Below are 13,970 nucleotides of genomic sequence, written 5' to 3'. Positions count from 1 at the left end.
TTAAAAACATTTACCCAGCCTTTTACTTATTTTGTGCCAGAAAATTGGTAATAGAAATTAACCTCCCATATCCAGATATGGAAGTCTCTATAGTTACTTTAAACAGAAAGAGTTACCGAGAAAGGAAGGTGTCCCAGAAACAAAAGTCCCCAGATCATGAAGTGTTTTCAAAGCACCTCACTATGGACACAACAGAGAATATATGCCTCAAAAGAAATCAAAGTATTAAGAGTGTATTTGTGATCTTGAATTATTGCTTAATATGTATATGCCTCTGTTACATCCTCTATAAGGACTGAAAAAAATTTTTAAGAAGCCATACTCAGGATTAATTAGGATAATACTGTACATCTACATCACTGAGTCAGAGACCAGAATGTAGTGAACAATTTCAATGTTAACTGCTATTGCTAATGCTATTTCCATAGCTACTGCTACTGTTACTAATATTTAGTTTCTATATCTTCTAACTCTCCAAATATGCAGATATATAAGGGAAAGCTTACTCAGTAGAGCATGTTTACAAACCTTTCAGTAAACTAGGCTGGAACTATAGTTTGCAATCTAGGTTGTAACAGTGTCAAGACAACAGCGTAAATGTGGTATGAGTTTGTGCAAACGCCTGTCACATTCAATCACTTGAATCAGTTGAAAGCATTGAACATTTCAGTGGCCAGGATTCAAAGTCAGCAGAGACAGTGTTTCAAGAAAGAACAAAAGATTGATTTAACCAACCATTCATTAATTCTTTTCTCTTTATTTCAAATGTGCAATTATGCTTACTATGTTCCAGGGATTATTGTGAATATTAGATGCATGGGGGAAGAAGAAAGGCACTGAGCTTCAATATGAAATTTACAACCTTGTGGAGACAGAAAGGATTGAATCTATATCTACATATGAACTAAGTATTCTGAAGAAAATACACAGGCTTCTATGAAATATTATTCTATGAAATCCTACAACAATAGCAAGAATCAATAGAAAATAGTCTTATTCCAAGCTTTCTCTTCAGAGCCCCCTTTATCTCCTTGTTCCTCAAACTGTAGATGAGGGGGTTCAACATGGGGATGACCACCGTGTAGAACACAGACACCACCTTGTTCTGGTCAGTCGAGTAGCTGGACTTGGGCATCACGTAAATGAATGTAGTGGTCCCGTAGAACAGAGTGACCGCCGTGAGGTGGGAGATACAGGTGGAGAAGGCCTTGTGGCGCCCCTCGGTGGAGCGCATCTTCAGGATGGTGATGAGGATGTAGATGTAGGAGATGGCTATGACAAACACAGTGACCATAAGGATGGAACCAGAAGAAAATGAAGGAACAGCTGTGTGGACACTGGTATCAAAACAGGAGAGTTCAATTAAAGGAGCGAAATCACAGAAAAAATGATTGACTCTATTTGATCCACAGAAGGATAAAGAAAAGAAGGAAAAGATAAAGGAGGAAGCATTAAGAAAACCACCTGTGTAAGCCACTATGAGCAATTGCAAACAGACTTTTGTGGACATTTTGGTTGAATAAAGCAGTGGGTTGCAGATTGCCACAAAGCGGTCATAAGCCATGGCAGCCAGAAGGAAGCATTCCACTGTCCCAAAGAAAGCAGTTAAACCAAACTGAATGGTGCATCCAAGGTAAGAGATTGTATTTCTCTCCACCAGGAAGTTCACAAGCATGTTGGGGGTGACAGAAGATGAGTAGCCCATGTCAACAGAAGCCAAGTGGCTCAGAAACAAATACATAGGATGATGGAGCTGAGAGGAGATTCTAATTAGAATGATTATGCTGAGGTTGCCAGATATGGTCACCAGGTAGATGCACAGGATGATCATGAAGAGGACAACGCAAAGGACTGGATCATCTGTTAATCCCAATAAAATGAACTCTGTCACAGCAGTGACAGTGTGGTTCCTGTCCACCAGGGAATCCATGAGACAAGGTAGCTGCCCCCAAAATGAACCTGTGATGAGATTAGTACATTAAAGCAGTTATAAATTTGCTGGTTGCATTTTTGTTAATAAACACATGAAAGGTAATATGAACAAATATATTATTGAAGGAAAGTTTGGACTAAAAAGTATTTTATTGAATTTAGAGTCTCATTGTTTATTTTTGTGTAATGAGTCATTCTATATTTTAAAATTTGTTTGTACCAGAAACACAAAAAAACGTACTTCACATAATGCATATCCTTTTATATTATTTTTATAAAATGTACTTAAAGTGACTTTGAAGCTAAAGATTTATAAACATTACAAAAAAGGATCATAAGTACAATAAAAGATTAAAATATATCAAGTTAGGATTATGCAATGAAGATGTGAATATTAGCTAACATTTATGGAATGATTACTAAATTACTGGCACAGGATTAAGTAATATATATAGGTGTATTTTTAATTGCTATAAAATAATATTCAGTATTTTAAATTTCTATTTTATACATGGGGAGCATGGATTGGAAAATTTAAAGTAACTTACCTAAGGTTACATAGCAGGTGGTGGAATCAGCACATGAACCCCTGGCAGTATGGATGCAGTCAATTCCTGCAGAAACTATGTTATAAATGAAAGAGAATCATACCTGCCATGAAATTTAGTACACTTGAAAATAAGTGGGTAACAGATTAGCATTTCAGCTGTCTGGCAATTATTGTATGTAGGGGATGCCTAATTAGTTATATAGTGTACCATGTATATCAGTTACACAATATATGGTGTACCATGTATATTAGTTTTTAAAAAGGAAAAGTATAATTTTCTTGAAAGGATAAGGAAGAAGTCAGAATTTAACATTATGCTTATGAATGAAGTGACCTAGTATAAATTTATTAAGTCATTTCAATATTTCCAACTAAAATGTTGTAATATCCAAAAGTTTGATATATCAATCTAATCACTATCAAATGTTATATGATTGATATTTAGAGCATAATTATGGTACATTTATTCAAACAAATCAAATAATTTCCTACTGTAACAATGTTTTCCAATTGAAGTATTGATATTATAGAATGAAATAGTCTTATTTTGGAAATAATACACAGCTAAATCAAGTTTCAGCCTAAAATGTTTGTAATTTACCGAAGTTAACCCAGCTAGTGGCCAGATTGAGTCTCTTCTCCAAGTTTCCGGGCTTTATATCTTTGACTTTGTCCAGAGTGTCCAGTTGTCTGTTATGCTAGAGCATTCAGAACAATAAACAAAGCAGGTCTTTCCACAACACATTTACTCGCAGTTAAGTTCACAAAGCATATCACAGTTAGTGAAGTTGCTAGCATTATGGTTGAGTGCCAAGCTTAGAGAACATTAAATGACCATGTGAGTTTCTGTTCCTATAAGTGGATAAATAAGAAGTCTTCATAGATTGAATTATGCCTATCTATTCACACTAAAGTGACTGTGAAAATTCAATTTGATTCAGCTAAATTTACTTGCTAGCTGACTGATAGATTACACCTGCCCTGTTCTCAACTATAACTTGTGACTATACATACAACTCTTGAGAATAAAGTTTTCTCAAATGGTAGATGATAATGAATACATCAGACTCACTCTAAAAGGGCAAAATCTTACTTCTTGAAATAAGAATTCACTCATCTTACACTTATGAATTCAAAGTTCTTGTTATTATATAGCAGCAACATGATTTCATTACTTGCCTTTGGGGATAAATCTCTAAAGATTTTAGAGATTCAAATATGAATTCAAAGCAACAGGGATCATTATCACATTCTCTAGTGAATATTGAACAGTTAAATCCACACAGAGAAAACTAATCTTTAAGGGTTCTGTCAATCCCCAAGTGATGTAGGTGTCAGTGCACTTTCATTTTATAATTACTGGGAATATAACATAATGAATTATATCATGGCTAACTATTGATTTTAAGTTTACTGTGATATTTCAGGTTAAAGATTACTAAACAGCAAATATAACACATTTGCCTTAGCTCCATTCATTCAACACTTGTTCATGGTTTTGTATTTTGTACTGATAGATATAAGACACTTCATTAGGTACTTTAGGAAATATGGAGTGGAAATGCCACATAAAACTGAATTTTAAATAACACAATTATTTAAGTGATGGATGTATTTTACTGTCAAAAGATATAAAATAAATACTAATAAAGTTGTATAGATAGAGATGTGGGAAGTAAAAAATGTTGGATGCCTTCTAGATAAGACTTAATCTCTTATACATGCACTTCCAAGGGATGACTACTGGTGAGTGACTTACATGACTAGAAGGATGATCATAAAGACAGTGACCTTCAAGCTGAAGATTCTATCTGAGTCTCTTGCTAACCCTAATATTAGAGAGTCCTATCTCATACTCTCCTCTTATCCCACCCTTGATGGAAGTGATTTACCACTGCTGACACCAACCAACTTTCATTCAGAGCTTCCTCTTTGCCAACCAAACACTGTGCTTATCATTTTGGTATTAATACATTATATCATTTAATACTCATGATCATTCAGTGAGCAAATATTCCCATTCTCCTAATGATAAACCTAGGTTTAATCTACTTGTCCAACTGTGCTCAATTCGGAAAATCAAACCTAGGTTTTAAATTGGGGTCAACTGAAGGTTAGATGTATACCCTGTACTACTAAAGTCACCAAGATCTAAGTGCCTCAATGATGACCACTGGTTCCCAACTTTTTCCTAATTTATGGTTCCTCTCCTCACACTCAATATGTTGCATGATTCCCTAAAACTAGCTGGGCCTCCAGTTTGGCCCTGAGGACATGGCCAGCATTCAGGATCCTAAATTCTTCTTATGTACAGTTTCCATACCTCCCAAATTTCTATGATATGTGTCCACTTCTCCCCATCTGTCCAGTGCAGTAGCTGGCCTAGTTGATTTTTATCTGTATGATTATCCTTTCACAGGTAGCCAGAATGAGTTGTTTAATTAAAAGAATTTGATTGTATCCATTTTAATGCTATTGAATAATTATATGTGCTTAATTCAAATGGCTTATAAAGGAACGCAATGCTCCAGAGCCCTTCCATTACAAATCCAAAGTCTAACTTCCTGTAGGTAACTACTTTGACTCTTTAAACTATTTCATGTTTGAGATACTTCAGTATCTAAAAATAAAATTTTTTCTTAAATTTAGAAAATTTAGAATTTCTGTCTGTGTTCCTGCCATTTTCTTTTATTGTTTAAGTTGAATTTAACTGATGCATGGAGAAAATTGGTGGTTTTTCCATACCTGAAAGGATATATACAGATTTTATTTTTTGGACTTATTATTACAAAGTAAGACCAATAAAAATAAATGGGCTGTATATCAAAAATCAAACAAATTTTAATCAATATTCTATTAAAAAAGATAGATTAAAAATTAATAATTGCTCACTACTAACAGGCCATGGAATGTCATGATACTATGTTTGAAATTTACAAAACAATAAGTAGAGTGAAAGTGGAATCTCTCAGGTAAGATTATTGCAAATAAGTTATTTGATTTATTCTAGCAAATAATAGGTACTAAATAATAGGTACTAAAAATAATCCTTATCCAACCAAAAAAGTGTTTTTATTTGCTTTAGTCATATATATTTCCTTCATCCATTTTTATATCTTATGTGTAGCAAGATATAATATTAATATCTAGCTCAGTTGACTGTTATCACACAGTAACCAAAAATGTGGAAGCAATTCAAGTGTCATGGGTAAAAGAATGAATAAACAAAAATTGTGGAATATACATATAATATTATTCAACCTTACAAAGGAAGGAAATTCTGACATATTCTACAACATGGATTAGTCTTCAGGACATTATGCTAAATGATATAAGCCAGTCACAAAAACACAAGTACTGCAAAAAATTCCACATATAGGAGGTACATAAAGTAGTCAAGTTCATAGAGGCAGAAAGCAAATGGTGGTTTACTGAGGCTGAAAGTGAGAGGGGAATGAAGAGTTAATGTTTAGTGGTTTCAAAGTATCAATTTTACAGGATAAAAAGACTTCTAGAGATGGATGATGATGGTTGCACAACAATGTGAATGTTCTTAGTACTACTGAACTATATGTTTAAAATGGTAAGATGGAAATTTTACGCTATGTATTTTACTACCATTAAAAATAATTTTTAGGCCGGGTGCGGTGGCTCACGCCTGTAATCCTAGCTCTTTGGGAGGCTGAGGCGGGTGGATTGCTCGAGGTCAGGAGTTTGAAACCAGCCTGAGCAAGAGCGAGACCCCGTCTCTACTATAAATGGAAAGAAATTAATTGGCCAACTAATATATATACAAAAAATTAGCCGGGCATGATGGCGAATGCCTGTAGTCCCAGCTACTTGGGAGGCTGAGGCAGGAGGATTGCTTGAGCCAGGAAGTTGAGGTTGCTGTGAGCTAGGCTGATGCCACAGCACTCACTCTAGCCTGGGCAACAAAGCGAGACTCTGTCTCAAAAAAAAATAATAATAATAATAATAATTTTTAAAATAAGCAAACAACATACTCACAGATGAATAGGAAGAATAGAGAGCACAGAAATAAACCCACACATAAATGGTCAACTAATTTTAGAAAAGGTCACTAAGAATACGCAATACAAAAAGGATAGTCTCTTTGATAAATGCTTTTGGAAAAACTGGATATCTGCATACAAAAGAATTAAATTGGACTCATCTTAAACCATTCACAAAAACCAACTCAACATGGATTAAAGACCAAAATATGAGACCTAAAACCATAAATTTCCTAGAAGAACACTTAGGGGAAAATGTCCTTGACATTTACCAGGGCAATAATTTTTTTGATTTGATAGCAAAAGCTCAGGCAAGAATAGCAAAAATAAACAAGTGAGACTACAAAACTAAAAATATTGTGCATAGGAAAGGATACATTCAACAAAATTAAAAGGCAACCTCTGAATTGGGAGAAAATATGTGCAACCCATACATCTAATAAGAGGTTAATGTCCCCAAAATACAAAGAACTCATATAACTCAATAGCAAAAACAAAAAACAAAAAACAAAAAAACTGACTAAAAATGGCACAAGATCTGAATAGATCTTACTCAAAAAAGAAGACATACAAATTGCCAGAAGTTAGATAAAAAGCTACTGATCAACATTGCTAATAATCAAGAAAATACAAATCAAAACCACAATGAAATATATCACCTCACTTTTTACAATGGCGATTATAAAAATGACAAGAGATAACAAGTGTTAGCAACGATATAGAGAAAAGGGAACCCTTGTGCATTGTTGGCAGGACTGTACATCGGTGTGTCCATTATAGAAATCATATGGCGATTCCTCAAAATGACCCAGAAATCTGTTTGCAGGGTATGTACTCAAAGGAAATGGAATCAGCACTTCATGCAGATGTCTGCACCACTATGCTCATTGCAGTTTTTTCACAATAGCCAAGATATGTAAAAGAAGCAGATGCTGCCATTTGCCACAATACAGGTGGTCCTAATGGACATTATGCTAAGTAAAATAAGCCATACACAGAAAGAAAAGTATTGCATGATCTTACTTATATATGGAACCTAAATAAAAATGACAAATATATAGAAACAAAGACCAGATTGCTGGTTACCAGGGGAAGGAAGTGGAATAATGGGAAATGAAGATCAAAGGCTAAAATGTTGCAGTTATGTAGGATAAGTTTAGAAATCTAATGTACAGCAAGAAAGTTATAGTTAATAATATTGTATTATATACTGGAAATTTCCTATGTAAATAGATTTTAGGCGTTCCACAAAAAAAGGTAACTATATGAAATAATGAATATGGTAATTTGCTTGATTGTTTTAATTATATCACAATGTCCATGTATATCTAAACATGTATAATTGAAACATGTACAATTTTTTAAAAATTCAAAACAAAAATAAAAAGAATGTTGTACCACTTCCTTTTGGTTTCATAGTTTCAGATGAGAAACTCATTGTCTTTCAGGTTGCTTTTCTCTTATAAGTAATGTGTTCTGTCAACTTAAAAATCATGAGATCTTCATAAATTTGGAGAGGAGAGCTTTATTTCTTAAGAAAGGGATCACAACCTGCAGGCAGGAAGGGCAGCCTCTGGCTGAAAACCAAAAGAAAGTACCTTGACGGAACAGAGGGTGTAACAGGAATTTGTGCACAATATATTTTTCCATTTGTTTCTGTCATTTGTGATTTCTTTCCTCAGTGTTTCATAGTTATCTTTGTAGAAATCTTTCACCTCCTTGGTTAAGTATATTTCTAGATATCTTATTTCTTTGTAGCTATTATGAATGGCATTGAGTCTTGATTTTATTCTCAACTTGACTGTTTTTGGTGTTTAGGGACATTACTGATTTGTGTACATTGATTTTGTAACCTGAGACCTTGCTGGATTTGTTTATTAATTCTAGGAGTCTCTTGGTGGAGGCTTTGGGGTTTTCTAGATGTAAGATAATATCATCAGCAAAAAGTGATAGTTTAACCTCCTCTTTCCTGAATTGAATACCCTTTATTTCTTTCTGTTGCTGATTGCTCTGGCTAGGATTTCCAGCACTGTATTGAGTAGAAGTGATGACACTGGGCACCATTTTCTTGTTCCAGTTCTTAGCAGAACTGTTTTCAACATTTCCCCATTCAGTATGTTGTTGGCTTAAGGTTTGTCATATATGACTTTTATAATCCTGAGATACATTTCTTCTATGCCTAGTTTTTGAGCATTTTTATCAAGAAAGGGTGCTAAATTTTGTCGAATGCTTTCTGAAGAGAAACAGGTTGACTGAATGGATGAAGAAATACAACTCCAATATCTGCTGTGTCCAGGAAACATATCTAACCCCCAAAGACTAATACATATTCAAAGTGAAAGAATGGTAAGGAATATTTCATGCAAATGGAAACCAAAAGAAAGCAGGTATAGCCATTATCATATCAGATAAAATTGACTTTAAATTAACAATAGTAAATAAAGAAAGACAAAGATGACCATTATATAATGGCAAAGGGAGCAATTCAACAAGAAGATATAACAGTTGTAAATATTTACACACTTAATACAGGATTTCCTAGATTCATAAAGCAACCCTCCTAAATCTAAGTAAAGAGATATACAATAGCATCGTCAATGCCAGTGATTTGAACTCCCCACTCACAGTACAGGACAGATCATCCAAGCCAGAAAGTAAATAAAGAAACATTGACTTAAATAAGACTCTAGAACAAATGGGCCTAAGAGACATATACGGAACATTTTAACAAAAAATTACTGCATATACATTCTTGTCATCAATGCATGGAGCATTCTACGAGGTTGATTATACCTTAGGACACAAAACATGTTTCATCAAATTTTAAAAAAGCAGAGATCATATCATGTGTCTTCTCAAACCACAGTAGAATAACACTAGAAATCAAAGTTAAGAGAAAAACTCAATTCTGCACAAGGTATGAAAATTAAACAACTTGCTGCTAAATGATTATTGGGTCAATAACAAAATTAAAGCAGAACTCAGAAGATTACTTAACTAAATAACAAAGGGGACAGAAACTACTAAAATCTATGGGGTTCATCAAAAGCAGTTCTAAGGGGAAAATTCATAAGCTTAAATGCCTATATCAAAAAAATACAGAAAGATAACAAATTAAAAATCTAATGGTCCTCCAACAAACTACAAAAGGAAGAGCAAACCAAATCCAATGCAAGCAGAAGAAAATAGATAACAAATGTCAGAGCAGAACTAAACGAAATGGAAAACAAAAATCAACACAATGCATGAATGAAACAAAAAGTTGATTCTTTGAAAAGATAAACAAAATTGATAATCCTCTTCCTAGATTAAGCAGGAATAGAAGAGCAAGGACCCAAATAAACTCAATCAGAAATGAATAAAGAGAGGAGAAAAAAAAGATGGCGGATGAGAAATACCGCCAGACAGAGTGTCTCTGCAGAAAAGATAGATTCTAGCAGAAATCAGAAGAAAGAAGCAAGAAGATGAGCCTACATCAGATGAGGGTCGGAAGAAGTAGTACCTGAGACCACGGTAGACTTCACGGGAGGAGGTCACGGAGGAGAACTGGAAGCTGGGACCGCCGGAGCAGCCCGGAGACCTGCGGGAAGTATCGGCCGTTTCCCCTCCCCTGAATTTGGGACTGCTGATGGGCTCCCCAGCGAGTGGAGAGACCTGCGGACACCAGCCCAGCGACAGCCGCTGCCAGTGAGCAGTAAGCTAGTGGCGGATGCGGCACCGGGTTCCCAACTCCCTCGGGGCACCTCTGTGTGCACAGACCCGAGCCACGCGGCAGACGCCATATTGCCTCCTCCTCCTCTCCCCTGACCCTACCCGCGGCTGCCCAGAGAGACAGAGAGACAATATAGCCACCAGCCAGAGGCACCTACAGGGAACGGGACCATCCCTTTTGGGGCCCTAAAGCTGACTAAGGGGAACTCAGACTGTGAGCTCTCTACCCGCCAGCCCTCCCAGGTGCTGCTGGCACAGTGATCCCAGGAGAACAGGGCAGACTCTGAGGTTGAGAGACATAGATGCAGCTTGGGCTCCTTGTGGGTGAATTGGGACTGGCACTGCTCTCCCTGGTGGGGATACAGTTTGAACTCTGGGTCGCAGAGGTCAGACCTGCAGACCACATCCCGTGCACTGAGTCCTCGCATTGCCTGGGGCACAGAAGGGATATTTGTGAACAGCCTACTGCGGTGTGTGTGCCTTCAGGGGCAGATCAGCATCCTAGAGGGCAACCCTACCCACAAAGGGAGGCCTTGCACCCAGCCCAGGTGGCGTTCCCGAGTAGGGAACCTCCCCGCAGGTAGCACAGCCAGTGGTGGCGTGTGGTCTGGCCTGCGGGCAGAGGCCCAGCAGTAGCTGCAGAGTTGGGGACGGTGGAAAGAAGCCAGGCCCGCTCCAGACTGCGAGTCTCAGACAGTCCCATCCCTACACGCAGACTCTCTGACTGAGCCGAGCCATTCCAGCCCCGACCTGAAAGCTTTGCCTGGAAGCAGAGAACAGAACTTTGACCCCTGCTAACAACATTGGTGTTGCCTGAGGGCAGGCTTACCCAACCCAGCTCTGCCCAGACTCTCTCCTAGACTAGCCCTCACTGAAGGGGAGAAAAGGACACACCTGGAAGTCCCAGGGCCCCACCCACCACCTCAGGCACTAGAGTTCTCTCTACAAGAACAAGAGCTGATAACAGGGCATAAAAACAACAGCATAGCCTGTTCCTCCAAACAAGCGCCACCTACTGACAGGGAGAGCATCCTGCACACCCTTATCAGGACAGGGAGTGGACGAATCTCACCCACAGACACCACCTTCCGGCTCAGAAACTAAACAAGGTGTGTGAATAAAAATCTTTATTCACACAAATTGGAAGTTTATCTCCATACCCAAACAAAAACCTAAAGAAAAGAAACAACAACTGATCGATATGGGAAGAAATCAGCAAAGGAACTCAGGAAATATGAAGAACCAAACGGAAAACTCTCCCCCAAAGAGGAGCCCCAGCCCCCTAGAAACGGGCACCAACCAAAATCAGACAAACAAAATGACAGAAGAGGAATTTCATCTGTGGATCATAAGAACACTCACTGAGCTGCAACAAATCCATAACCAACACAAAGAAACCACAAAAAGCCTCCAGGATATGGAAAAAGATATAGACACAATGAAGAAAAGTTTAACTGAACTCCTGGAAATAAGGAATCAATTCAAGGAACTACAAAATACAGTAGAAAGACTCAAGAACAGGGTAGATCAAACAGAAGAAAGAATCTCACAGCTTGAAGATAACACCCTCCAATTAAATAAATCAGTCACAGAGATAGAGCAGAGAAACAAGAGAAAAAAGCAAAGCCTACAAGAGCTGTGGGATTATGTGAAGAAACCTAACATGGGGGTCATAGGGTTACCAGAAGCAGAAGAAGATAACACTCAAGGGTTGGACAAGCTGTTTGAATATATACAAGAGGAAAATTACCCAGGCCTTGCTCAAAATCTTGATATACAAGTTCAAGAAGCTCAGAGGACCCCTGGGAGATTCAATGCAAACAGGAAGACATCACGACATGCAGTCATCAGACTGTCCAAAGTATCAACTAAAGAGGCCCTTCTAAGAGCTTTAAGACAAAAGAAGCAAGTAACATACAAGGGAAAGCCAATTCGAATAACACCAGACTTCTCTAATGAGACTTTACAAGCAAGGAGCGACTGGGGCCCCATTCTTACTCTTTTGAAACAAAACAATGCCCAGCCTAGAATATTATTCCCTGCAAAGCTAAGCTTTGTATATGAAGGAGAAATAAAGACATTCTCAGACAAGCAAAGGCTCAGAGAATTCACCAAGACAAGACCAGCCCTACATGAAGTACTTAAAACAGCGTTACACACGGAACATCATAATACTAACCCATGAATATAAAAACAACCAAAACCCAAAGATATCAAAGACCAGATATTACAATGGCTCAAGACAGAAATTATAGCAACAACATCCAACCCAACAGAATGAACAGTAATCTACCTTACTTATCAGTTCTCTCAATAAATGTGAATGGGTTAAACTCTCCATTCAAGTCACATAAGCTGGCTGAATGGATAAGAAAATACAGGCCAAGTATATGCTATCTTCAGGAAACACATCTAACCTGCAAGGATGCATATAGACTAAAAATAAAAGGGTGGAGATCAATATTCCAAGCAAATAGAGGCCAAAAGAAGGCTGGTGTGGCAGTTCTAATTTCAGACGATTTAGTTTTTAAAGCAACAAAAGTAGTGAAAGACAAAGAGGGTCATTATATAATGATGAAGGGCACAGTTCAACAAGAAGAGATAACAATTTTAAATATATATGCACCCAACTTAGGTGCACCCAGATTCATAAAGCAAACCTTACTGGAGCTAAGCAAATGGATTAATAGCACTCCATAATCACCAGAGATTTCAACACCCCACTGACGGCACGAGACAGATCCTCCAAACAGAAAATTAATAAAGAAATAATGGACTTAAACAAAACTCTAGAACAATTGGGTCTGACTGACATCTACAGAACATTCTACCCAAAATCCACTGAATATACGTTCTTCTCATCAGCACATGGGACATTCTCTAAGATTGACCATATCCTAGGACACAAAGTAAACCTCAAGAAATTTAAAAAAATAGAAATCATACCATATATCTTCTCAGATGACAGTGGAATAAAAGTAGAAATCAACCCCAACAGAAACTCCCATTTCTACACAAAAACGTGGAAATTAAACAACCTTCTACTAAATGATTACTTCATAAATGAAGAAATCAAGATGGAAATAAAAAATTCTATGAATAAAATGACAATGGGGAGACAAGTTATCAAATCCTCTGGGATACAGCTAAATCAGTTCTGAGAGGAAAGTTTATCTCCATAAATGCCTATAACCAAAAGTCAAAAAGATCACAAATAGACAATCTAATGAAACGACTCAAAGAGCTTGAAATAGAAGAATAGACCAGCCCCAAACCCAGCAGAAGAAGTGAAATCAACAAGATCAAATCAGAACTAAACGAAATTGAAAATAAGGAAGCTATTCAGGAGATTAACAAAATAAAAAGTTGGTTCTTTGAAAAAATAAACAAAATTGACACACCACTGGCTAAGCTAATGAAAAACAGAAAAGAGAAATCTCTAATAAGCTCCATCAGGAACAAAAAAGGAGATATCACAACTGATCCCAAAGAGATACAAGATATAATTTATGAGTACTACAAAAATCTTTATTAACACAAATTGGAAAATGTGGAGGAAATGGACAAATTTCTAGAAACACATAGCCTCCCTAGGCTCAATCAGGAAGAAATAGATTCCCTGAACAGACCAATCACAACAGCTGAAATAGAAACAGCAATTAAAAATCTCCCTAAAAAGAAAAGTCCTGGGTCAGACGGCTTCACACCCGAATTTTACCACACTTACAAAGAATAACTAGTACCTATCTTGCAGAAACTATTCC

The 13,970-nt window shown here is 37.0% G+C and overlaps 2 protein-coding genes across 2 annotated transcripts in view; one reads left to right on the top strand and one right to left on the bottom strand.

Annotated features, from left to right (window-relative positions):
- The window catches only part of EIF3F (eukaryotic translation initiation factor 3 subunit F), a 288,155-nt gene that overhangs the window by 63,956 nt on the left and 210,229 nt on the right, over positions 1–13,970 (top strand). The gene's annotated exons all lie outside the window — the stretch shown is intronic.
- Positions 950–1,930, bottom strand: LOC105881939 (olfactory receptor 5P76-like). Its single transcript, XM_012783932.2, has one exon. It carries the CDS (start codon positions 1,928–1,930, stop codon positions 950–952), a length of 981 nt encoding a protein of 326 aa, XP_012639386.2.

Source organism: Microcebus murinus, chromosome 4 (assembly GCF_040939455.1).
Source record: "Microcebus murinus isolate Inina chromosome 4, M.murinus_Inina_mat1.0, whole genome shotgun sequence".
Lineage (NCBI taxonomy): Eukaryota > Metazoa > Chordata > Mammalia > Primates > Cheirogaleidae > Microcebus > Microcebus murinus.
This window is presented reverse-complemented; position numbering and strand designations above follow the sequence as displayed.

Bases quoted from the DNA above. Each gene is read 5' to 3' on its own strand.
- LOC105881939 (XM_012783932.2), bottom strand. From the start codon at position 1,930: ATGGATTCCCTGGTGGACAGGAACCACACTGTCACTGCTGTGACAGAG.